The sequence below is a fragment of the Colias eurytheme genome, chromosome 16, assembly GCF_061535395.1.
Source record: "Colias eurytheme isolate Ceu_HAF_F1 chromosome 16, ilColEury1 Martin Lab GWU primary, whole genome shotgun sequence".
In the NCBI taxonomy this organism is placed as follows: Eukaryota; Metazoa; Arthropoda; class Insecta; order Lepidoptera; family Pieridae; genus Colias; species Colias eurytheme.
In genome coordinates this window covers 2,344,965-2,372,498 of record NC_142995.1, presented here as the reverse complement: position 1 = coordinate 2,372,498, position 27,534 = coordinate 2,344,965, and the positions used below count along the sequence as shown (strand labels likewise).

The following is a 27,534-nucleotide window of genomic DNA, read 5'->3' as shown; positions in this document are numbered from 1 at the left end:
AAAACGATCTCGAATACGAGGTTTTACGGAATATAGATGCTGCTAATGGTTGCTTGTCTGTTTGTTTGTTAATAATTGTGTCAATAAGATTACATTCATCCTTATCTTTAACAAATATTTCGTTTTGTATATTTATATAAATTCACCCGCTGACCTTGAGTTTTTAAATGAGTGGGTGAGTTTCGGGATTTTTATTATTTAATTGCATATTATATATTTACACTCATCTATCGTATTGAAATATAGTATGTATGCTTTGAACGTTGGTTTAATGGTCTAAATTCTTAGTATTTATGCGAACTTTATGTTATTTCTTCAACTTAATATTTTGATACTATTAGCAACCTTAGATTATATAACTTTGCAATCAAAAAGTAATATAATATTCGAAATCGTGTGCGCAAAAATATGTGGGAGACTACGCAAAAAAAGGGAAACAAAATATCTCGCGTTTTGGTATGTACAATGTACATAATATTATATGCAAATTTAAAATTTATGTGTGCAATAAACATTTTTTATCGTCTATCGTCCTACACTTTTTGATTTGATTATTTGCATACACAGTTTGCATATTATTATGCGAATATGAGTGACCTGCATAATAAATGACATGTGGTTTTGTTAAAACACTCATTTTATCATCATCGTCATCCCATTATAATACACACACAAATACACATATGATCAATATCGTGGGATTCAGGATAATTTATATATTTTTTTTGTTTTGGATAAAAAACATAATTTTTCTGACCACTGCGGAAACTTGAATGATAAGGATTTCTTACAAATATTTTAAATATTTTCTAAAATCTAAGTTACAGATTAATCGGATTAGCCTGTGGGATTGGATTAGCCATGTTATGAGATCCACTAGTTCTGTAATGAGATCTTATAATATGTTATTTGGAAAAGTTCATAAACATGTTCTTAAGCATGTTCTGTAGTTAAATTTGGCGCGAAATGTCTCAGTGCCATGTATGTGGCTGGGCGGCACACTGCTCGAGATCGTATTATAATCCAGAAATTTCTGGCCACAGCAGATAGAACAAATAAAATTTCTCTAAATAATTCACAACGACCTAACTTGTACAAAGTTTGGAACAAACCTCTAGGAAGACCACCAGTAGTTGGTAAGTGATCAAACTGTGTCAGATTGCAAATTATTGTAAATGTTCGAAGACCGCTACTTGTTTCAGCATATTTTTCATTTTTGTCTCATTTCTGGTGTAATTTTTGAAATCGTATGTGTGCAATAATATCATACCCAAAAGGATAAGTATCCAGATAAAAATTTACCAAAAAAAGATACAAAACAGATGTCTTCTTTCATCTGTCGAATTGTCAAAATATGTCATACGTCATTATCAATTATTACTAGCGACTGGCGGTACTAAAGCAAATATTTCTTTTCATTCGATTTATGTTTCTACCATAGGTTTCTACAATGAATAATAGTTAATTGAAATCGCTTTTAAACTCAGATTATTTATTTATTTTAGCGAATTAAATTATTACGCTATCGGGGGTTTTTGTCTAATACATTTTTGTGATAAGAGTATTCGTGATTTTAAAATTTATACCTACTTTCGGTTTAATAAAGTTTGTACGATACGCATTCTTCAATGAGTTCTGTTGAAGTTATAATTTCAAATTAATTCGCTACGCAGTTTTGTGCCTCTTCTTGACACCTAAGCTATTGCAGTAAGTAATTTTGAACTTTTTTTTATTTTGGATGTAATCTATTAATTTAATTTGTTTGCTTCAATCTTATCTAGTGATGAACATGTTCTTTTGAACCCAGCTATAGAATATCTATCAATTGAAAATTTTAAGTAAATCAATAATATTATGAATCCACTATTTAACCTATATTGGATTCAGAGTATCGTTTCTGAGACCATGTAATTGAAGTTAGTATTAAAATGGATAATATCTTCAATCTTTATAGTTGCGAAGACTAAAGATGATAATTTTTTATAATTTTCAATCTTGAAGGAGCATAAAAGCTTATGAAAATTTGTAATTTATAGAATAGAATTACAGAACAGCTAAAAACGCTGTATGACAACTACCCCCATTTTTATGAAATTAACTATCAATTTTTAATAACCTTAATATTTTCGATATTTGATTTTTTCCCAATAATTTACTGATATAAAAAGTAAAACATGAAATATTTCATATTAGCAGCAATGGTTTAAATAAAATATTTTAATAAATACATACTTATAAAGAATATTCATATTTTTTATATTGACCATTTCTTATATATCTATGAAATGGGTAATTTGTTTTTGTAATAAGATAAATTACTTTTGTATAAAAGTTAATTGCAAAACCAATTAGCATAAATTTGCACAGGCATTAGATTTATTCATTTTTTTACTCACATTTTATATATTTGATATTTATTAAATTCAAACAAATATAGTGGATAAACTAATGTACAGTAAAAGCTCCTTATTCACGCTTCTTTCATTTGCGGAAAAAATGCGACCTACTTCCTGTAATTCACCGCCTAAAATTCTTTATTCACGGATCGAATCGGTACATTGGTATTACATATATGTATTTACCTAAATAAAACATCATTTGTTATCATTAGTAAACGTCTGAACTACAACTACAAATTTATAATGTCGACTAAAAAAAAGAAAAACGAGTCAAAAGTGTACCAGTATGTAACTGCAGCACCATGCAGTAGTTACACATTGGTAGACTTTTTTAAGCAACTAGTAGTTAGCACATATATAAATCTATACTAATATTATAAAGCTGAAGAGTTTGTTTGTTTGTACGCGCTAATCTCAGGAACTACTGGTCCGATTTGAATAATTCTTTCGGTGTTAGATAGCCCATTTATCGAGGAAGGCTATAGGCTATATATCATCACGCTAAGACCAACAGGAGGGGAGCCACGCGGATGAAACCGCGTGGCGCGACTAGTTAATAATAAAGAGGATAATGTGAAACACATGGTATGTTTAACAAAGTCCAAATATGGTAGCAAATAATCTAATATTACTTAGAAAAAGCAACAAGACTGACAAATTAACATGTAGAAAGAAAGAAAATGTATGTCTTAAAATTATTTCCATTTAGAATATTGTGTTAAGACTTAGCAAATAGTTGATATGTATGTAAATTTGATAAACATGTTTGTATATATGTGAGGTATGGCATTATCATTGCATAATTAATTTTCTTAATTATCTTCCACCATACAAACAAATACAAAAAAACAGTTTACACACACATACGGTGCTTTTTTTTCATGTATTGTATACCAATGTAATTGTATCCTGAACTTTTATTTTTTATCATAAAACCAATTAACTTTTATTGAAGTGAAACTTCTTTATCGGGGTTGGAAAAAAATTTTGTGTAACATTTTTTCGTTACGTGTGACATTTTTCCGTTACGCGCCATCTTTTTCTTATCCCTACCACGCGTGATTCGACGTATTTCTGTAAAGTTGCATATAGTAAATTATTTTTGGAAAAATAAGGTCATAAAGAAGTTTCACTTCTTACGTGTGTGCACTGATACATTGCACAATTTTTTTTTCTTTTCTATACTTTAAGGGTTGCCTGATAGAGATTGTTACCTAGCGATAAGGTCGCAATTAGCTTTAATTAACCATTTCAAATTAGACTTTAAACAAAATGCATGTGAAATGTGAACATTGCAACTTAATATTAATTAAGTACTTTTAGATATTTGTCTCGGCTGTCTCCATATCAGCCTGATTGCAGTAACCTTTGACATTTGGTAGTGTTTATTAATGCTGTTGACTAGTGATAACACTCGGCGTTTCTTGTTAGTGCAGCTATGTATTTATTTCGTTAAAATTTTTGTAAAATAAATCAGTATTTTGTTATATTTTCTCGGTTTTTTTTGTATTATAGCAGCTAAGTTAAGACAGCACAAGATAGACACAAGATTTTTTTCATTCATGAGCCCAAGAAAATTAGGTACTAGATCCATTGGTAGTAACTTATGCTTGTTACAAATGTTAGAAAAATATATCTTTTAAAAATAAAGGTAAGTGGTTAAACTACATGTAAAAAACAGCTTGTAGTTTTAATATTTGTATTTGAACTTTTAAATTTGAATAGAAAATCGAATGCCATTGTATTCTCTTTGCGCGATTAAAGAATAAAATTTGTTACGCAAGAAAAAACTGGGTTCCTAACTCAAACTCAAACATTCATTTATTCAATTAGACTACTATTTAGTAGCACTTTCGAATCGTCATTACATAGTATTTTTAACATTTACCACCGATTCGGAAAGCAGTATCTATGGAGAAGAATCGGCAAGAAACTCCATAGTTGCTCTTTTAAATAATGTCAATAAATTTACATAGTATGTAACTTATATCTACCTAACTACATAATATGCCAAAGAACTGTCCTGTGGTTTTTACGCGACAACCCTCCATGGGTCTTTATCGTCCATATATTCCTGAATACTGTAGTACGCAGTACGCTCTCTGAACTAGTACATTTTTTATGTAAGTTTTAAATTTAGAACTACTAAACTCTTTAATATTGTGAGGAATTCTATTGTATAAGCGTATACCTTGACCCATAAATGAATTTTTAACTTTAGCTAATCGGAAAAATGGCATTTCAATTCTATTCTTGTTCCTTGTGCCATAATCGTGTCTATCTCCTACTCTTGTGTGTAAGTCAGAGCTTTTGTGTACATGCAAAATATTATTAAATATATACTGTGATGGTACAGTAAGGATACCAGTATTCTTAAAATGATCTCTTAGTGAGTCCCGAGCACGTAAATTATATATAGAGCGAATGGCTCTTTTCTGTAAGATAAATATAGTTTCTATATCTGCAGCCCTGCCCCACAGTAGAATTCCATAGGACATAATGCTATGAAAGTAGCTGAAATAAACCAATCTAGCCGTATCTTCATCGGTGAGATGCCTTATTTTTCGGACTGCATATGCAGCAGAACTGAGCTTACCTGCAGCGGTGTTGACATGGGCTCCCCACTGTAGTTTCTCGTCCAATGTTAACCCTAGAAATACAGTAGACTCAGTAGGATGCAATACCTCCCCGTTCAAGGTAATATCTCTGTTCAACTTTTTTACATTAGGAAGTAAAAATTCAACACAATTGGTTTTTTTGGCATTTAATAATAAATTATTGGCAGTAAACCATTCAGATATGTGTAAAAGAGCACTGTTCACTTCGTCAACATTTGGGTCATGCCTATCCACATTAAAAATTAATGAGGTATCATCTGCAAACAGAACTATTTCACACCTATCCTGCAAATACTAACTGATAATAAATGTATGTATTGACAAACACACAGACAGCTCCCCTTACTTTCATGCTCAATGAAGGAGCCCGTATGATATGTTTACGTCCGCGCTGCGCCCGCGCACGTTATCGTCGTGCTGCAGTGAAAATAATCGATATTATCGTAATTGTGCCTTGTGAACAATATTTTTCGATAAAATATTATAAAATAGGCCTCTGTGTTGTTCGCTTTTATCTTAACGAATTGTGCTTGCATTTTAAATTTAATAAATATTTTTTGTGTAAAAACAAGTAATTTCGATTGGTAGGTATTTTATATTGTAAAAAAATATTAATGTATTTAAAAATTGTAATTTTTTGCACATTTTTTGAGGAGGAAGTAATTTAATAAAGACGGTGAGCAAATAAAAATGTAAAGATTAAGTTTAAATCTACTTATATAAATTTCAATAAAGAAAAAAAAAATACATACAATAACAGAAAATGGTGTTGCATTTTTCCAATGATTGAAATGTCTAGTTTCCGCACAATCGTATGATAATTTTTTATATTTCCTAATATTTATAATTTTTGGTCATAAAGGGAGATTCGTGAGATTTTTTTTCCTTTCTTTGATTTCATTTATTCTAGATACTATTAGTTTTATACATGTTTCGATTTTATTACGTTTTACGAATATTAATTCAAGAAATAATATGATAGTACTTATTTCTTATTATTATAATTCATAATTGCGTCAAAGAACGACATAATTCTGTCTTTAAAAATTAATAGGTATTTATATAATATGTACTTTATAGTTTGTGCTATACATTGGTAGTCTCAGAGATAAATAAATACCTCTAGATCTAGAACATACCGAAGACTATGTTATATTTAACCGTCTTTATTGTGTAGTTAATACCAATCGCACCGAATATAATTTCAGAAATAACATTCCAAATCCAAATACCTAATTATGAAGAGCATGTGGGTATACCTAATAAGCGGTACTATGGCCTATGAGATAACATGTAACTAAAGTAAATTTATACGTTAGTAATTGGCATTGAATGAAGCTCTGGCATTGAAATTATTTGGATGTAAAAACGCTGCCGGGTCTATAATTTGAAGTCATTATGTAATGGTAATTCTGTATACGATTTTTTAAGACGCGTACGCGCTTGTACAAATAATTTATAAGTGTCGTTTGAAGTTTATAATTTATATATAAGTGTCGTTTGAAGTTTATAATTTATAATACGCTGATTTTTTGTAACACTTATATATATATGTGTTTTGGTAGTACCGTTTGGTCGTAATAATTGGTGTAAACTGTAAAGGGTAATGATTTGAGTTCCTTAACTTTTTTTGCATGTGTGTGATGTGGGGTTTATCTTCGCCAAGAGGTGAAGTGTTTATACTTACGAAATAATAAGTTTAATTGAAGGTACATTAATTAATGTTTAGTAAACAAACATAAATAACACGGATATAATATAATATTATGTGACCGTGTAGATAGGTACAATACGATGTAGTATTATACAGATTACAGAGTGTCTCATTTTGTATTTTTGTGTAGTATTGCCGAATAAAAACAATAATTTATCGCCATGTTAGTATGAATAATATTAGATTTCAGAATTCTAGACTCAATCGATTGTGTTGTTTGTTGAAAAAAATTGGTCAATTGTAAACATTAATAAGGGAGAAAAATTTAAAACTCCATTTTTATAATTTTGAAAGCATTTGTTGAGAATTTTCACACTTGCTCATCATTATTTGTTATTCGTTATCTACTTGAACATTGTACTTTTTATGACACACTTATTATTTCTTGACACACGCCATCGTGTTTTAAATCTTATCTCAGAACATTGAGATTCTTCGCCTTACAACTTCATTATTGCTGTAATAAGACTAAGATTTCTGTGGTCGAAATTCGACCACATTCTAACGGCCCACCTGCTTACCAATAGAAGTACAAACATTCGACATGCATGCATGCAGATAGCATTGTAATATTATAACAACAAAGATATAATATGTACCACTAGGCACTAGCTGTGCCGTGTGGCACCCGCTGACGAACTTCAGCTATAGCCTACGTCACTGTTAAGTATGATGAAAATACTGAATACATTGAGTAGTTTTCCCGTGAATCGTGATTTAATCACCATTCAATTTCACCGTTCAATTCATTCAACTTTTGCATTTGTAATATTAGAAGGATTTATATACGTAAAAGGTACACCGTACACTCAAGGAAGAGAATAGTGAAGACGACCCACTGCGTATTAAAGTATAGATACTGAACCAATTATTTATCGATTGTAATTTGCCCATAATAGCATATATTATTCACCTTTATATCGAGGCTAGACTAATAACTAATTAGCCACAATCGGAAACATGTTTCATTAATTAACACGCGGTTATATTTATCTCTACCCTCTGTGTAACTTTTGAACTTTGTTACAACATTCTAAATATTTTTATCGTTAGATAACTGTTTACTATGATGCGTGTTGGTTGACAATTTCTAGAAAGTACGACGGCTATGTTATAACGTTTGAATCGTATCATAATTTTACTAATGGTATGAAATATGAATGGTAGTGTGCCGGTTAGAGTCTGTAGATACTGCTTTACAAACTAGTGGTAAGTACCTAGCTAGGTTGGTTTATACGGAATTGATTTATACTTTGAAGGTACTAAAGTACTTTTGAAAGAAGAAAAATAATTCAACTCCAAATATTAATCTTTAAAAGTTTGAGTTTGGATTGAATTCGTTAAAAAGTTTCAATTTTCAAACAGTCGGTGTTTGAGTAGAATATGCCATACCGATACCTTGATTTAAAACACAAAATACTTTTGTTATAGTTTGTAGAGTTCTTACTTCTTATATTATATTCGAACATTTTTCCACACTCGCAATTAATTTTGCAATTGGGGTAATATTTTCATAGGTTAGTTTATAAATTATATTAAACTAGGTTTCCGCCCGCGGCTTCGCCTGCGCTGTCATAGAAAAACCCGCATAGTTCCCGTTCCCGTGGGATTTCCGGGATTGCGTCATTTTCCCGGGATAAAAAGTAGCCTATGTCTTTTCTCGGGTATCAAAATATCTCCAAACCAAATTTCATGAAAATTGGTTCAGTAGTTTAGGCGTGATTGAGTAACAGACAGACAGACAGAGTTACTATCGCATTTATAAAATTAAATAAGTATGGATATCTAACTACAATTGATATTTTTGTCGATAATACTAAAATTATTGATTAGGTATTCGAATCATTGATATGAAGGAAGGCATAAAATATCGGTGACGAATTTATAAAATGTATGTAAGGAAGCTGTGGTCGTAAAAAGATAATGTAAATAAATATTGATGCCAATATTTTATATAATTTGTTTATTACGTTATAAAAGCGGTTTATCATATTGGATTACTTTTTCGGCATGGATATTGTAGGCGTGAACCAGGTACTCGGAATTTGTTTTGATATTGTAAATATGTACTTCTTCAAATTACATATTATTAGTAGATTGAGAGTAATCAATAATGTTTGAAAAAAAAAAATAGTTATAAATTATAGTCCCACGCACAATTATATACTTAGGTTCAACAGAGTCCATTTGGCGTTGTTTGGGCACGAAACTTAATTCCATACAGCGTTAATATTTGCACAAAAAACATTTAAAATAAGCTACACAATAACATATAATATTTTGTACTTTACTTATCATTTAATACCATTTTCCAGTTATGGAAATACTATCGTTCGTCAAAGAGCTGGTGAGCGGGGTAGTGGAGCACGCAGCGAGCTACCGGCTGGGGCAGACCTGCATCAAGTATGTCGACAAGCTGCTGTGGACCGTCGAGAAGTGTGCCCGATGGGCAGTTCCACCACCATGTAAGTGTTCTCTAATAGGTAGTAAGAAATACTATCGTTCGTCAAAGAGCTGGTGAGCGGGGTAGTGCTACGCGGCGAGCTACCGGCTGGGGCAGACCTGCATTAACTACGTCGACAAGCTGATCGGACCGTCGAGAAGTGTGCCCGATGGGCAGTTCCACCACCATGTAAGTGTTCTCTAATAGGTAGTAAGAAATACTATCGTTCGTCAAAGAGCTGGTGAGCGGGGCAGTGGAACATGCAGCGAGCTACCGGCTGGGGCAGACCTGCCTCAAGTACTTCGACAAGCTGCTGTGCACATACTTGCCATATTACATATAGAAGCCAAAGTTATTCAATAGGTACTTAAGTAGACACTGGCATAAAATGCAAGAGCGGGCATAAAAAATATGTAGACTGGGTTATTATCTGATGATGTATATTTTGATTCCAGTTTTGATAGTACAAAACGTTATAGTCGGGTCTCGAAAATTATAACTAGATTAAGAATGACAAACAACTTTACTGCTACTAATATTCAGCAATTGATTTTGTTATTGCTCTTTCCAGTGGATCAAGATGAAAGGCAACAACCACAACTAATCAGACCCTTGCCGTGGGTGTTCTTTCTGATGCTACTCATACTACTTCGAGTTACCAGAGAGTCAATATCCCTCATCAATTTGGCGTTCGGGAAACCACCGTTTAGGTCTGCTGATATGGTAAGTGCTTTTAATGAAGTTTTACTGTATTTTTTTTAATGTGGTTACTGGGAGTCCAAAGATTAAAGCCTCCCCGTTATATAATACAATGAATACATCGCATTAAAAATCTGTTAAATTTGTTTAATTTCTAAAACATACAAAAAAAAACTTTTAATTTTTTTTTCACACAAAACACCTCCTTGACATACCCAATGAAACCATCCAAAATTATCACTAAAACATAGATTTCGTTGTTATATGTACATATTTCGTTTTAAAATTCCAGTTTTACAAAGCTGCAAATCTTGAAAATTTTATTTTTTGCTTCTGTGCCTAAATTTAAAATTCTTGAGTCATATTGATACGAGATTTTTTTTTCAAGGTATCCTTCATACAAAGCAAGCGTCGCTATCTACGCACGCTAAAGTACCAAGGCACGCGTATGATGCGCGCGCGAAGCGAGAACACGACCGAATCCTGGAGGAGCAGCTTGTATTCGCTCTTTCAGTTTACAATGTGCTTCCGAAGACATCATTATGCAAATAATAATACTACACAAGCTAGCAATAATGATGAAGTGCTGGTAAGTTGCTTATATTATGTGCTGGTTAGCATATCCGATAGATAAGTTCCAGAAAATAATAACACCACGCAAGCAAGATAACCACGACGTAAATTACGAATATGTTCTGGTTTCTTGTTCAGGTTATATGACAAGTATACAAATGATGTATGAACATTTGTGCAAAAAAAAATTTTTTTGTCAATAAAGATACATTTTCAACAAGTGGTGAAACCGGCTATGAATATCCTTATTTCAAAGTTTGTGATATTTACTACTTGATGTAGTGATTAGTTTAACTCTGCATTAAATTGTGTATTTTGAAGTACATATTTGCATTTTTATCGCACCACACTTACAAAAAAATGTGTTTTTTATGTTTTAATATTCTTGATAGTTTTTTATTCATTTTGTGTGAAAGTGATTAAACAAGTATTCTTTTATAAATTAGTTATTTAATAAAAAAAAGACGTGTGGCACTCGGGGACTGCCGTGGTAAAGCTATTGCATGCTATGCCTTCAAGCCACACCTCCGCGCCCGTCCCCGTGGGGAGCGTGAGGTTTTTTCGTTACGGAATTTCTGGATTCGGTCCCCGCGCTCAAGGCCCGCGATAGAAGCTATGCAATAGCTTCAAAATATTTGAAATATTTGCACTATTATCACACCACAGTTGCAACTAAAAAAAGTGTTTTACTTACTTTTGTATACATATATGTTTTTTTTGTCAATTTCCTGTGTAACTAATAAAACAACTATTCCTCTATATTACAGGTAGTAAAACGCACAAAACGCGGTCGTCAATCAGCCAGTCCCATGGCGTCCACGAGTGAGACGAGCATGGAGCGACTCATTGAGAAAATGATGGTCGATTTGGATGCTGATTCCGATGAATCTTCCAGCTATACGGTGGGTATTAACGAATAAAAACTAGAAAAAAAAATTGGTTGTCTGTAAAGTCGGTTTACTGACGTTAGTTGAACGTGACAACGGCCGATTGTGCTTCTTTGTCGCTCGTTCCGCGCTCTCGCTTGCACTTCAAGCCTTACGGAACGCCTCAGAGCGAGGTAACGCCGCATGAGTCATGTTTTTTCGTGTGTGCAGCCGGCTATGGAATTATAAGACGTTGTCACGTCAAAAGAAAGTATGATTAATGTGACTGTAATTTAAAAGAATGGTATATTAATTTCTAATTTTCATAAAATTAAACATTTTCATAATTTTTGTCTACATTAAAAGTATCAATTTTTAATTTGTAATGATTTTTGTGCACATTAAAATTATCGGAACGGTTGGCTTCCTTTTATGAATATGCAAATATTTCTAAAGTATATGAATTTAGTTTTTTCCTTAAAAAGGTTTAGATCCATCAGTGTTACAGATATGAAAAACATCTGCCCATAACTTACGTAACTATATTTTGTGACGAATTTTTTTACTCATAATAAATACATATATCGTTTACAGTTAACAAACGCAGCGAGCCTCAAAAGCGAATCAGAATACACAGAATCTGACCAAGAATTCTACAGAGAGTCAAACAACAGTTCAACATTACATACTTCCACGCCAGAAAGGGAGTTAGTGGAGTTACGGGAAGAGAAAAGGGAGTTGAGGGAAGAGAAAAGGGAGTTGAGAGAAGATAAAAGGGAGTTGAGGGAAGATAAGAGGAGTGAAGTGAACACAATATTGAACTTTATACAAAGCGAACGGAATGGACAGAATCATAAAATTGGTGAGTTTACCAAATTCAAAACTCAAACGTGAAGCGAAGCTTTGAAATAAACTTCAAAATTTTCCGAAAATTAACTTTCCGCACCCGGAAATTTTTTTTAAAATATATTTAATTTATAACCTGTACTTTTATTACATTGATCATTGGGCTAAATTATAAGGATGGAATCGCTCTAACAAACTTTATTATTCAAACTAGTTTTCGCCCACGACTTTGTACGTGCATCCCCGTTTTTCCCCGTTCCCACAAGAATTTCGGGAAATCCTTTCTTAGCAGATGCCTACGTCCTAACATCTACCTGCATGCCAAATTTCAGCCCGATACGTCCAGTGGTTTTGGCTGTGCGTTGATAGATCACAATATCAGTCACCTTTGAGTTTTATATATATAGATGAAAGGCAAATGTATGAAATGTGTGTGCAATTTAAACAGACTTGAGCACATTGACATGTTGAAGTGTGTGTAATATCACTAAATATATAATTTCTTTTCAGCAAATGGAAGTTATACATTGCCGGCCAAAGAAAGGTATTGCCCTGAATAAATTTATACAAAAGTTCTAGAATAATAAAAAAACATCGGTTTTTCTCCACGATGTAGCTTAACACCTCAGGCAGTTATTTAAATGGCGCCGTTTAATAAACGGGCTAAACGCTTCTTTAAATAAGTTGATTGCACCTTTCAGAAAAATTTGAATTGAAATAGATATTGCTTAAGTATAATAAATATGTTATTAAATAGAACTTTGAACTTTCAATTTTTTTATTGATAACATTATTTACTGACAAAGATTGTCAATAGATCAATTTATAATTATAGTGTTTATTTTTTCCAGGATTCCAGAAGGGGAGTTAATATATTGAAAACTAAAATCTAAAAAAACTAATCTATAAGCTATACTATTAATTTTAACTATTTACTGTTTTTATAACTTATTTACACTCTATTTTAGACGCATTTAAGCAACGCTCAATAAAATTGAAAACTATTTTAATTTTAAACTCCTGCTTTTTCACTCTAACTTATTACATTTTCAAAGAATAGAAAGAGACAGCTATATTTATCATTTTTAATTTAAGGTGTTAATTTTTAAGTTATATTTATGGTTCCTAAACGATAAGTTTCCATAGACAATACCATATGACAGAATTGCTTTTTATAAAAAAAACTAATTAATTTTACGCATAAACATTTTTTTTAATATTATGGTATTGTGTGATGGAAGAAAGTTAAGTCATTTATTTGTATCATACATTGAACAAAAATTAGTAGCTAGAATTATTTTTTTATTATGATAATGAATCTCGTTATTATGTCAATTTTACAAAAATGTTATATTTTTATGTCTTATTTAAATTTAATATTGTCATAACTGACGCAAATTTATTTTTCATAGAGGTTAGAGGCGGGTCCTTTTTAAAAATAAAAGAAAAATAGTAATTTAAACTAAAGGCAGCTATTGTTTGTTGAAATTTATTGTTACTAAAAATTATTTATGAATTTTAATGTTTTTTTTTTGATAAATTTAATAGTTACATATTTTATTTACAAAAGTGGTAAGGCTAAGCAGGCACACTAATGTAAATCAGTGTAATATATAACGAAAAACGATTCTGTAATATTTTATATTAAATTTAGTTATATCAATATAAATAATCTTTAAACTTTAAAACTTTTAATTAATTTTCTGTTGGTTTAATTTTCTTATGAACGTGACAGAAAAGGTTCTTTAAAAATTATATTTTATATTTAACTCAATTCTTTACTTATTGCTTACAATTTTAATTTGTTATGTATTTTACGGTCATTGTTGAATAGAGCGGAACAAATTTCACGCAGATTAAGAGTTATAAGAAAACAACAATACGTAAGGTAATTTCATATCTAATCAAAAAATTATTTCTTGCAGGAATATGATATAATGCCTAACGAATGTTTTTACAAAATTATCTTTATTTCAAGTATCTTAAAAATGACTATATTACTGACTAAATAATTCCTGACAATTTTACAATATTTTCATTTGTAAATCTATTTTCTTCTCATAAAAACATTCCTTTATATTTTTCTATTTGATGTGGAGGATGAGTAATAAGCATATCAATAAAGATTAAAATTGAAATTATCATCAACACTAAATTAGACTGTTTCTTCTTATACTTTTTTTAATAATTGTTAATTTTGAATGAACAATTTCCTCAAAAGTAATTCTATATGTTCATAGTTCATACCCAACATGAAAAGTACACGGACCATTTATAATTTTCAAAATATTTCAGTAGTAAGAGCATGTAATATTTTGTTTTATTTTATTCGACTCGATATGTTGGTAACCTAAGGTTGAATTTGGTTTCATGGTTTTATTAATTTCCAAGTTTAAGTAATAAAAGTAATCAATTCACAATATTGTAATTGAAATTAAATTAAGTAACTAAGGTAGCTAGCTTTTTAAAATTAATGAAGTTATAGTTTGGAGCCTTTCAATGTTGTGCCTTGTGAACGCTTTCAATTGCTAAAACATGTTGTTATCATCTGAAAATAATTGTTAAGTAAAAATGCATTTTCTTAAAAAAAATATTTGCCTACTCAGTTGTTGAAATCTTAATAAAAACGGTTCAGTTGTGCTGTATATTATAACTTATGTGAACAAACTCGCTTGCTATTTTCCCAAAGCTTTGGCTGTGTCGTATCTATAAGACTGACGAGAAATTAACTGCAACATATTTTTAACGATTTTCTCGAAATATCATAATATAAATAATTTATTTTTGTAAGTGATAATGTTTGTATTTATTTGTAATAAAATTATGAAATTATTGAGTGTTTTATTCTTAATTATTTTGCTAGTTTTAAGATTAGAATATAGAAAATATCGGTAGGAGGTATGTTTAACTTTTTATACATAGTAAATTAGAAAGAAGCCATCAATATAAATTAAAAACTAATAAGTTAAGATTTCAAACCTTTTTCCTATTTACAATAATAATATCCGTACCACAAAAAGTAGCTTTCTATTAATTACGAATAAAAAATGACCCCCTGTAGATAATTAATTATTATGATCAGAATGAATTTTAAAATGAGGGAAGGTCAATGGGTTATCAAATATCGAATGTATCGTTATTACAAAGAATTAATGTTCAAAATAGTTTAAAAAAAACTTCGTTAGTGTGTAAAACTTTACATGAATATTTTTACATATTATTTTATTATATTTGGTCAATCTTGTACTAAGTACCTACGTTTATAACTCGGTAATACGGAATACCATAGAGATCTATTTTGTGATCTGTGGGTAATACATACAATCGTTGCAAGTTTTAGGTAGCATTTATAACCTGTTTGCAAACATATTATTATGTGCTAGTTATCTAATAAGTAAGTACTTGAACATGTTATAAATAATACATGTTATATACTTGGTAGGTAACTACTTAACCCTTACTTAACCATTCTTCAAAGACAATATTTTTTGTTGCTAAAGTGAATTTGCTATACATATTTATAATTGTAGGATTTTATCGCTTTAATTATTTTTTGTATAAAATATTTGTTCATAAATTCTTTTTTACAAGAAAAATAAAAAAGAAACTCTGTTTCCGCCCGGGATCGAACCGGGGACCTTGTGCGTGTGAAGCACACGTGATAACCGCTACACTACGGAAACTTGTCGTTTGATTCTAAAATTTTGAATCATAAGCAGTACATACTCGATTGAATATCGACTTAATAAAAAAAGAATAAATTGTAAACGTACCAAATGTCCACCGTGAGTCGTGACAGAATGTTCGGGCCGAAGCGACCGCGTTCTGCTGACCAAAATAATCCAAAAAAATTATCTTTCTTCGGCTAGATATTTAGCTTTTAGCCAGTCTCGCGGCAACGTCGCCCGCGGTTGGTCGCGGACACATAGTGTCACGCACTCGTCGGTGTTTAGTGTACAGAAATCCGCTTTTTTAACCTCGAAGCTACTTAAAAACAATCACCATGGATCCCGAAGCATTCTTAGACCTGGCCAATCAGATCATTAAACTGAAAATGTATCCATATTTCGACATAGCGCATTCATTGCTTTGCGCTCTAGCTGTGAGAGAGGATTTAGGGTCTGGTAAAGTATAATATTATATTTTATATATTTTCCCGCCAATTATTGCGTACATTTCCGCATCTCGCTCTTTATAAATTTGAATAAATGCAAACAATTTACTATTCCAAAACGACCACAACGTTGTACTAAAATAAATACACCTATACAAGTTAAAAATAGATTCGTTCCCTGTATTATAAAATGAACCGCGTGTTGGATTAATGGGATCAATAGAGCGTTCCTCATAAATTTTCATTTATTAAAATATAACTTTAAGCGAATAAACAATACTTTTTTATCATAACTGTGATGCAATTTTAAGTCGTTGTTATCCGGTTTAATCATAATATATTAATTATCTAAGATTATCAACCATGAATTATTTAGCGCTCAATGTATTATCAACTAATTAAACATTACAGATTTCATGCATTTCTTTGCAAAACACTTATAATATTAGGTTATGTGCGAGATAAGAGCCGGAATACTTGATATGCTGAAAGGACAAATTGCTGAAGTACACGTCACAGAGAAGCAACAGATGGCGCGAAAATTAAATATAAAAATACGTATAGTGTAGAGATTATGAAATAGAATAGGTATTTATTTGTTTGTTTCCCGGTCTGAAAGACATAAAATAATAAAAAGGTACTTCACGGGCTCGTCCGGGATTTGAACCCGGGACCTCTCGCACCCGAAGCGAGAATCATACCCCTAGACCAACGAGCCACGTCTAACAATTGCGAAATTAACGACAACTTTACCCGCGTGCCACGTCATCGCTTTTGCGATACAGTGGAAATACTATTCAATGAAAACTTATTTTTACACCAACTCTATAGGTTTATAGCAAGATATTTAAACTTTAAAAAATAAATAGCAAATACTGAATTTAACCACTAGCTTTCCGCCCGCGGCTTCGCCCGCGTTTTCAAATAAAAACCAGTTCCCGTAGGATTTCCGGGATAAAACCTATCCTATGTCCTTTCTCGGGTATCAAAATATCTCTATACCAAATTTCATGCAAATTGGTTCAGTAGTTAAGGCGTGATTGAGTAACAGACAGACAGACAGAGTTACTTTCTCATTTAAATATTATGTAAGTAATATTAGTATGGATTTAAAAATTGAAATAAGGAAGAAGATTTTCAAACAAACAAACTCTTCACCTTTATAATATTAGTAGGTATATTATATATTAAAAAACATTCTAGCCTTCTCGTATGACTTCTAAATTCTAATAAAAAGAAGCAAAATTAAATTTTAATTTGTAATAGGTTCGAATAAAAGGAATAATAGTTTACAGTAGAAGTATAAATTGTAATAAAACTATTAACACACTATATATTATAATTCAATTAATTAGGAAAATATAAATTGTTTCCACCCGCGGCTTCGTTCGCGTGCACTTTACATTTTCACCCTCTATTTCACACCCTACAAGTTTTGTTTTCGCAACATAAAGTAGCCCATGACCTTTTACAAATTCTTAAGATATTTAATGAAGTCGACATTAGACAGATATTTACGAATTTATAATAATAAAATAAATATCTAAGCTTCGAACATTTTTGAGACATTGATATGGAAATATTTTATCATACAACAATGGCCAAACTATCAGCAGTTTAACAAATTGTCTACATATCCAAAACTAGCTTACCGCCCGCGGCTTCGCCCGCTTTGTCTAAAACCTAATAAATTATATACTAAAACCTTCCTCTTGAATCACTTTATCTATTAAAAAAAACCGCATCAAAATCCGTTGCGTAGTTTTAAAGATTTAAGCATACAAAGGGACACAGGGACAGAGAAAGCGACTTTGTTTTATAATATGTAGTGAAGTACAAACATGATTTTAACTTTATTTCAATGATTTGACTTACTTCTAAACTCTACAGTTTTATTATCTTAGCATTATAGATTTTGAAATTCTATTTAATACGTTACAAAGTAATTTAAATGTGAGCAATGACTCAATTATTTATTTTAATCATATATTACTAGGTACCTAGTCTTGTCTTTTGACAGTTGATTTACGATACAGTGTACCTAAACTTGTTAAAAAATTTAGTATTTATTAGTATGCAGAGAACATGTAAAGTTAATTTATATTTAGCGCACGAAATTGTATTCATAAGGTACCTATTAAGTACATCATTATAAAGGTAATGGTAGCCAATATAAATTTTGAATATAAAAGTTAAAAGAAACAAAATATCCTATTATAGATAATTAACGTACCCTTGTAGATAATTACGAGCCAGAGGATTTTTATGTTACTAATTCTAGAAGAATGCTCAATTGACAAAATATAAAAACAAAATAGTTTGGAAAATCCAAAAGTGCACGCCTCATAATTTTTTTGTAATAATTATTTATTAATTATTATTTTTGTTTATTTAATAACAATTAAACCACATCGAATCAGACCCTGAAAAATGAAAGGGTTCTATTCCTGAGCATACTCAAGCGTAAGACGGTAAGAGAAAAAAATAATTTGGAAAATCCAAAAGTGCACGCCTCATAATTTTTTTTTAATAAATACATATTTATTAATTATTATTTTTGTTTATTTAATAACAATTAAACCACATCGAATCAGACCCTGAAAAATGAAAGGGTTCTATTCCTGAGCATACTCAAGCGTAAGAGAAAAAAAAAGACTCGATTAGTAAAGTATTTCGGTCGCTATCGTGTTAACAAGAAAAAGGATCCGCACATACAGACACACGGACGTCCAAGACAGAACTTTTTTAACTGTTTTTTAACTAGTTTAAATAACAAAAATGACATCAAAAATATCATGAACGTTAAAAATAGTGTTTTTTCTTAATATGTGTGTGTATGTATTATCTTAGAAGTGCAATGTATGATACATAAAGACATTTTAAGTTTGAAAAATCAGTTATTTTGCGCGAAGTGACAGTAGTACCCACCTCAACGCTTCGCTTATGAGGCGTGCAAAAGACTCGATTAGTAAAGTATTTTGGTCGCTATCGTGTTAACAAGAAAATCCTCCGCACATACAGACACACGGACGTCCAAGACAGAACTTTTTTAAACTGTTTTTTAACTAGTTTAAATAACAAAAATGACATCAAAAATATCATGAATGTTAAAAATAGTGTCTTTTCTTAATATGTGTGTGTATGTATTATCTTACAAGTGCAATGTATGATACATATAGACATTTTAAGTTTGAAAAATCAGATGTTTTGCGCGAAGTGACAGTAGTACCCACCTCAACGCTTCGCTTATGAGGCGTGCAATTGTAGCAATGTCTACAGCAATATAAATTTATAAGCAAATCTTAAGAGTAGGTAATCAAAGGAAAACTCATCCAATCCACTAAAGATGAACCCATAATTTTTTTCTTGCAAGAAGAAAGGGTTACCTAGGTACTTAAAAATTAGAAACGCTGGCTGAAACGACGACTACGACGAATAAAAATTAAAACGAGCTTGCTTGATTATCAGTAGCTAGTATAATCTGCCATAAGTCTACCTATCTGTACCTATATCCAATATCCATATTGTTCTGCTATGTTTAAATAATATGGTTCAAACATTTGAGACCTATACTCATAATAATAACCTAAAAACTCCCTATTTCAGGTGCCCAAGCGTTCTCACGCAAGCACCCGCTGTCCTGCTGGCTGTCCACCATGCTGGTGATATTCGCGGGCGGCATGGTGGCGAACGGCCTGCTAGGGGAACCCATCCTGGCACCACTGAAGAACACCCCACAATTGGTCATTGGTACTATTACTTGGTAAGTGCGTAAAGAGTCGTAGCTAGTATATAAATATATTATGTACTACCACAGACTAATAATAATATACTACGTATACAAGTACTACCAAACTATTTACTAATCTCAAACTTGAACATTTATTAATATTCAATTAGACTTCTTATAGACTTTTGAATCGTCATATTTTTAACATTTACCACCGATTCGGAAAGCAGTAGGTATCTATGGAGAATCTTTGGAAGGTCCTACATTTTGGGTAAACAATTGATTAGCAACAACGTTGAATCAACGTGTTGCTATAGACTTGGTGGCAGAGTTTCTGTAACTGTAAACGTGTTTCTGTCAGTACTACGAGTGGCAGATTGAAAAGTTACTGTCGCAGAGCAGCAATATTTTCAGCAACATTGTTGATCAATCCTCTGCAAATGTCTACCTTGAATACGAATATTTAGTCTCCAGTTTTATGTCACAACTAGCTTTCCGCCCGGGGCTTCGCCCGCTTTGTCTAAAACATTATAAATTATATACTAAATCCTTCCTTTTGAATCACTCTATCTATTAAAAAAAACCGCACCAAAATCCGTTGCGTAGTTTTAAAGATTTAAGCATACATAGGGACATAGGGACAGAGAAATCGACGTTGTTTTATACTATTTAGTGCTATCACGATGAATATATTATTTTATTCATTCTCTGTCTTTGTATTTTATTGAACGTTTCTGCTTCGCTGATTGTTTTGAAAGTTAATTTTTGACTCGATCAGTTATATAACCCTATAATGCAGAGGTAACTTAGTAAGCTGTAAACAGTAAACTGCCACCTTTTATCTGTTTCAATGAACTCAATTTTCCGGGATAAAACCTATCCTTAATCCAGTCTTAATCCAAGTTACCCTCTATAAATGTGTGCTAAATTTCATTGTAATCGTTATTAGTTTCATAAGTATTTGCGTGAAAGAGTATCAAACATACATACATACACATATCCATCCTCACAAACTTTCGTATTGCACGCCTCATAAGCGAAGCGTTGAGGTGGGTACTACTGTCACTTCGCGCAAAACATCTGATTTTTCAAACTTAAAATGTCTTTATGTATCATACATTGCACATTTAAGATAATACATACACACACATATTAAGAAAAAACACTATTTTTAACGTTCATGATATTTTTGATGTCATTTTTGTTATTTAAACTAGTTAAAAAACAGTTTAAAAAAGTTCTGTCTTGGACGTCCGTGTGTCTGTATGTGCGGATCCTTTTTCTTGTTAACACGATAGCGACCGAAATACTTTACTAATCGAGTCTTTTTTTTCTCTTACGCTTGAGTATGCTCAGGAATAGAACCCTTTCATTTTTCAGGGTCTGATTCGATGTGGTTTAATTGTTATTAAATAAACAAAAATAATAATTAATAAATATTTATTAAAAAAAAATTATGAGGCGTGCACTTTTGGATTTTCCAAATTATTTATAATATTAGTACAATATTAGTAGGATAGGATAGGATTATTAAATATAATTATATGCTGCTAACGTAAAATGTGCATACCGACGTATGTATATTATGTGTATAAACTCATAGAGATAGAGGTAGAGACACATTTTTTTATTAACACATGCGATAAAGCAGGATAACTTTTGGTAATCCAAAGTTAGAATAAATATATAAAATGAAATCGCAAAATATATGTAAAAATGTTTCACCTTTAAAAAATAGAAGCTCAATACTGCTTCGACAGGGCTCGTCCGGGATTTGAACCCGGGACCTCTCGCACCCGAAGCGAGAATCATACCCCTAGACCAACGAGCCACATGAGACGAGCTTAAATTTTCACTGCGTTTTCATTAACGCATTTTATTATAATACCTACCTTTTAATTCACTTACATGCACTTATACAGGGTTACTTGTAAAACACCAGCAACCTCGCAGGACAAGATAGCTAACATCATAAGTAACAACATTTGTTCTACGACTTTACACACATCACAATTAAAGAGCCAATTAAGGGTCCAATTTCAAAATTGAGTAGGTAGCCGGTTTAGTGGTGGGCCTGGAAACGGGCATCTGCTGGGCGGGACACGCGGTAGAGTCGTAACCGTTCCCGCAGTTCCGTCCAAAGCAGCGCGATGGAACAGAGTGGGGTTTTAGTCGGTAAAAATCCGACATAACCACGGCTCCATCCCCGGGAGCCGGGGGTTATAGATTTCCCCACTATAAAAAAAAAAAGGTAGCCGGTTTAACAACCGAGATTGTACCAATATCGCCTCTGTGGTAATGTACGTAAGTAGTATAGTATTAAGCCATATTACTACTAGTATTATATTATCTGTGATATTAGGTACTATATATTTTTTTATTTCTCTTTCCAGGTATGTAGTATTCTACACACCATTTGACGTCGGCTACAAAGTAGCCAAATTCCTCCCAGTGAAGGTAGCTGCAGCTGCCATGAAGGAAATATACCGGGCTAAAAAAGTGTATGACGGTGTCAGCCATGCTGCTAAATTGTACCCTAACGCGTATATTATTATGATTGTTGTTGGTAAGATATATTTTTATTTAATACTAGTGGTCCGCCCCGGCTTCGCCCGTGGTACATATTTAGTATCCTATATCCTTCTCCTGGCTCTAAACTACCTCCCTGCCAATTTTCAGCTAAATCGTTTCAAGTAACTAACACGATATTTAAAAATATCAAAAGCGACTCTAAAATGGAATAATATGTATTTTCGCAGTGACGATTAACTACCGTATAGAAGAAATGTTTTTCGTAATCTAGTCATTATAATTTATAAAAATTGCACAGTAGTATTAAAATTCATTTATTTTGAGTAAATTGGGCTAATACAAGAAGAAGATTGATACACATTTCCGATTAAGATGATCAGAAATCTAGATTGAAGGTTTCTAATATTAAGCAAATTTCATTAATCAACTCTATGAATAAAATTTTAATTTTATGTTGAAAATTGATGCTCAATTTCTAAATTTTCAGGTACACTGAAAGGAAACGGTGCCGGGTTCACGAAGTTGGTTGAAAGGCTCATTCGCGGTGCCTGGACCCCAACTGCCATGGAAACCATGCAGCCTAGCTTGTAAGTTGATGTATTTTATTAAAAAAATAATAAAAACGTCTAATATTATGTAGAGAAGATCTGTTGGTTCTTTAATACAAAGATACTTTTCCGATAAAAAAAAATCTTTTATCTTTGTCAAAATTATAACATGTACAAACAGCTAGAAATAAAATATATTCGGACAATTTACCACTTCATTCGCAAAACTATTCAAATATTTCGTTGATATTGCTATTAGCGATAGTGTCGCCCTCTAAACAGAAAAAATGATTTTATAAAAAAAATTTGAATCGTAATTTTTAAGAGATCTATGTTCACAAATATTTGACATATTTATTGGTTTTATAACTATAAACACCGTCTCTTAATCTGTAAACATATTTTAACCGACTTATAAATAATTTCAGCTACACCAAGGCATCTTTGGTAGCCTCCATAATCTTCGTGTTGGACAAGAAGACGGATCTCATCTCGGCACCGCACGCTCTCGTGTACTTTGGCATTGTCATCTTCTTTGTTTACTTTAAGGTACGATTTTACGATTTAACACGTTCACTGCGGCATGTCCAGTATCGGGCCATCAGCGACTACACCACAGTGCGGCGCCCAAAATCGCAGTTTTCACCGTGGTGCGGCGAGGTTTTTTATATGTTAATCAATGACTAGAAAAGAGACAAATATATTTTTGTGATCACAGTTTGAAGTAGGACTCAATTTCGTTTAAAAATCGTATGGCAAAATATTAGACACACGCATAGAAAAGAAACCGTTTCTTTTGTGTGCGGCATGTCAAATATTTTGCCATGGACAAGCACCTCATGCCGCACTGTACTGCGAGCGCGCCGCGTGTCAATCTCGCATAGTGATGTACCAGGACCGCACGCGTCGTTATCAAATTTTTAAATGACAATGATACCTTAGAGGCTTTAGTTTTTTTACTTTCTTTTATTTCGTAGCATAAATGCAAAAATGTGATGACAGTTGTGAAAATAATATAAAACATTAAAACAAAAGTTAGTGAACAAATTAAAACAAAAGTTACTGAACAATTTCCTGATAGTACTCTATCAAGTACCTTGTTTTATATGTGTTTTTTTTTTGTATCGACGATCTCGTTATCTGTTAACAAACAGACTGAAATATACAAAATTGATTTATATCGATATCGATGTTTTATTTTACAGTGTTTCCCATCGCTATTACTGTAAACATGCCGTATCAACGCAGTGCGGGATGGCAAATAATTTTTCACAAAATCAGGGGTTTACATTTTCCCTCATATCTTTGAAACTATTGAGTCAAACTAAAAGCTATTTATGCGGTATATACAAGACTATATATACTATTAACCGAAAAAAAAATTTTTGAAATATCTTGAAATTTCATGAAATTATTAACCTTCAAAGTCAGTAGGTGCGATGTGATAAAAATGGCTCATGACGCACAGTGGTGAACTTGCCGATGTGAAGTATTGAAGACATGCCGCAACAACGGTAAGTTTGGCATTTTAGGTGCCGCAGTGAACGTGTTAATTTTGGGTTTTAAAGTGAAACTTTTATTACATCGTCTCAAACTTTTTGGTCTGTGTAGCGCATGTCGCCGGCACTCGGCAGCCGACCGTCACGCGACATGCGCTACACAAAGCAGTGTTCGGAACCGTTCGAACAGTTTCACTTTTATCGTGGTTTCATAAAACCACACAAATTTTTATAGCATTAAAATGTTTAGAAATACTTGAAAAAAAATTAAGATAAAAAGTCGCCCAAATTCTAGAGCTTTAGATATTGTTTTAGAATACAAAATACTTCTAGATTTTTGCTTATGTGCTGCTCTTTCACACCTATAACTACTTTTGAAAAGATTTGGTTGGAGATGGGTTTAAAGCGAAATAAATACCCTATACTATTTATCCATGTATCCCATGCAAAGTCAGCGATAAAAAAATTAGCTTGTTTTTTAATGTGTAAATCAAATTTATTATGACGCTCCAGCTAATCTCAAATCGATTTATACACACACTTTTTACAAACACTAAAAAATGTTTTTCAAAAATTCCAGCTATCATCCATCCTCCTGGGCATCCACGATCCCTTCGTGCCGTTCGAGAACTTATTCTGCGCACTATTTCTGGGTGGTATCTGGGACTCGCTCGCCAAGCTCCTGGGCAAGGGACAACCTAAGGAAGAGACGAAAGACGCTAAAAAGACTAATTAGCGTGTGAGTATTTGAAATTAGAACGCATTTTTTTTTTCTTTAAGGATAAGATGATATTGGCTGGCTGGTTTATTTTTTTTTGTAAATCGTCGTTCTATTGTTCTTTTTAAACTTTTTTTTTTGGAATGTCACTTGCAAAAATGTCACCTACATAGACAACGTAAAAATGTATCCTTTATAAATTATAATATCTTAGTGAACTCTTAGTTTTTTTTTCATTGTTCTTCAAAATTTTTGATATAACTAATACAATTTTTTTTACATTTACAGTTCGCAAAGTATCATAACATCTACACCGACGCCCGACCTCTTGCGACATGTTTTTACGTAAAAAATAAAAAATAAAAAAAAAATTGTAAAACCCTTAAACTTGAAAAAAATGGCACAACGACCAAAGTTTTATTTTAGTATATTTAAGTTTGACTAGTCATAAATCATTATAATGTCATAAGTTTTATGAAATGTAAGACGTTTATGTTAGGTTATGTATGTTTTTTGACAATTAATTTGTGCGTAAATTTTAGTAAGTAGTGTTTCCATGATTGAATTTCAACTAGTGTTGGCATTCATAAGAAATTGGTTAAAATTATGTGTTGTGATGTTTGATTTTAGGAATGTTGTGATGTTTGGTTGTTAAATCATATACTTACAAAGAAAATGTTACCATATTATCTTGTGTCTTCCTATTTTTTCGCCATTTTGACAACGCACAAGTTTTGCCGCGCAAATAGTAATTACTTTTTTACCAGTTCCTCATCATCAAGTATTATCTGTGTGTTGTTTTATATTAAAAAAAACAATGAGCATTGTATTTATATTACTTTAAATTTACTTCGAAACGAATTGCGATCAATACGACTTCCTTTTTATTTTTAATAATTAAATGATACCTAAATAATTAATCAATTTAATTTTTAATTCAACCTCAATAATTTTGATTCAAGTATTAAGACATAATTAGTATTATTTTTTAATGAAACATCTGACCAAATCGCGGGGTGCAAGCGGTGAGGATCACATGTTTCGTTAAATTCATATAATTATAAGCCATTTTTGCAATTGTACTTAATAATCAATAATATGACATAAAAAGGAAGCAATAAAATGTTTTATTTAATAATCATCGTCTTTTATTTCTTATTAATACCATACAATATTCTTACTCTATTGCCTTAGTAGGTAAGTATACGTACTTATTTTTTACTTAAATTACATAATATTTTCGAACGTGAATTAAGTTTCCATTGCTTTATACGTAAAAGCAAATAAATGATTGGATTGAATTCAATGACTCTATTAGCTTTTTTATATATCATAGATTGAATTGGCTTTTTTAAATCGTTGAAAAATTCTAAATAATCTGTAAAATTATGAGTTAAATATTATGTGCTTGAACCATTAAAACTGAACCCAGAAAAAGCACTCCAAAAATGTAATGTGTTGAAAGCGATAGCTTTCTTTCTGGTCCCAGTCGCAGTTGTATCGCCTTCTCTTATAATAAGAATTACAAAAACACGCTTTGCTAAGAAAACTCATTTATTTCTTGTATTGTCATTTGTCACCGTTAATTTGGCGATTTGTCTTAAATCTGTCCGTTTATCGATCAAAATCAAGTTTGTAGGAGTCGGTTACATACCTATGAACGAAATTACAGACATACAGTTGCTGCTTGAAGCTAAAACACATAAATAAGCTTATAAAACTTAAAAAGCTTAAAAAGTTCATCGAGTGCCTTTTCTACCCATTTAGAACAGAAAAATAGTGCCATTAGCTATAAGTAGGATGGGAAATGAACATGGAATCTCAACAATAAAGTAACAGATTTATCTCAATGGTCTCAAGGCTAGTAATGTAACGGGACCGGCGATCTTGTACCACTGACCTATCGGCGGACAACGGTGAATCGAGGGCTAGACGGTTTTGAGCTCGGTTTTGAGAGATTCGTTTGTTTATCTAGAGTCTTATTTGATTTTCTTTCCTTTATTCCATTTTTTTTATTAATGTTGGATCACAGATAATTTAATACTGTGTTAGACAAATAAGTACCTAATGTGTAAGCCTGTGGACGTAGTATATTATTATATTACTAGTCTGTGCCTGTGGTGTAGCCCGTGTAAGCAAAGCTGGTTCTACTTTATCATTTATGTGCAAGTTTACTAAAAATAAACATATTTAGAACAGATTTAATAATAAAAAAGTTTAATGTCTTTTTGTTTT

At 31.9% G+C, this 27,534-nt stretch overlaps 2 protein-coding genes and 3 non-coding genes across 5 annotated transcripts; 2 read left to right on the top strand and 3 right to left on the bottom strand.

Annotated features, from left to right (window-relative positions):
* Positions 1 to 1,396: 1,396 nt before the first annotated feature.
* On the top strand, positions 1,397 to 14,991 carry Jabba (jabba). The gene is made up of 8 exons (XM_090111018.1): positions 1,397 to 1,707; positions 9,047 to 9,196; positions 9,746 to 9,897; positions 10,262 to 10,462; positions 11,214 to 11,348; positions 11,907 to 12,174; positions 12,669 to 12,702; positions 13,010 to 14,991. The coding sequence occupies exons 2-8, from the start codon at positions 9,049 to 9,051 to the stop codon at positions 13,035 to 13,037; spliced, it is 966 nt and encodes a 321-aa protein (XP_089967144.1). The 5' UTR covers positions 1,397 to 1,707; positions 9,047 to 9,048; the 3' UTR covers positions 13,038 to 14,991.
* Positions 14,992 to 15,768: 777 nt separating this feature from the next.
* On the bottom strand, positions 15,769 to 15,841 carry TRNAV-CAC (transfer RNA valine (anticodon CAC)). Its single transcript has one exon. It is a non-coding gene; the product is annotated as a tRNA-Val (tRNA).
* Positions 15,842 to 16,028: 187 nt separating this feature from the next.
* On the top strand, positions 16,029 to 26,437 carry LOC149901596 (trimeric intracellular cation channel type 1B.1). The gene is made up of 7 exons (XM_090111004.1): positions 16,029 to 16,282; positions 19,879 to 20,035; positions 22,396 to 22,568; positions 23,022 to 23,121; positions 23,511 to 23,631; positions 25,162 to 25,320; positions 25,588 to 26,437. The coding sequence occupies exons 1-6, from the start codon at positions 16,162 to 16,164 to the stop codon at positions 25,315 to 25,317; spliced, it is 828 nt and encodes a 275-aa protein (XP_089967130.1). The 5' UTR covers positions 16,029 to 16,161; the 3' UTR covers positions 25,318 to 25,320; positions 25,588 to 26,437.
* Positions 16,919 to 16,990, bottom strand: TRNAP-CGG (transfer RNA proline (anticodon CGG)). The gene has a single exon. It is a non-coding gene; the product is annotated as a tRNA-Pro (tRNA).
* Positions 21,762 to 21,833, bottom strand: TRNAP-CGG (transfer RNA proline (anticodon CGG)). Its single transcript has one exon. It is a non-coding gene; the product is annotated as a tRNA-Pro (tRNA).
* Positions 26,438 to 27,534: the final 1,097 nt, after the last annotated feature.

Excerpts from the sequence above, each read along its gene's own strand:
- LOC149901596 (XM_090111004.1), top strand. The coding sequence starts at position 16,162 with ATGGATCCCGAAGCATTCTTAGACCTGGCCAATCAGATCATTAAACTG. Across the intron at positions 16,283-19,878 it reads GAGAGAGGATTTAGGGTCTG|GTGCCCAAGCGTTCTCACGC; the intron begins GTAAAGTATAAT and ends TCCCTATTTCAG. Across the intron at positions 22,569-23,021 it reads TATTATTATGATTGTTGTTG|GTACACTGAAAGGAAACGGT; the intron begins GTAAGATATATT and ends CTAAATTTTCAG.
- Jabba (XM_090111018.1), top strand. The coding sequence starts at position 9,049 with ATGGAAATACTATCGTTCGTCAAAGAGCTGGTGAGCGGGGTAGTGGAG. Across the intron at positions 10,463-11,213 it reads GCAATAATGATGAAGTGCTG|GTAGTAAAACGCACAAAACG; the intron begins GTAAGTTGCTTA and ends TCTATATTACAG. Across the intron at positions 12,175-12,668 it reads TGGACAGAATCATAAAATTG|CAAATGGAAGTTATACATTG; the intron begins GTGAGTTTACCA and ends ATTTCTTTTCAG.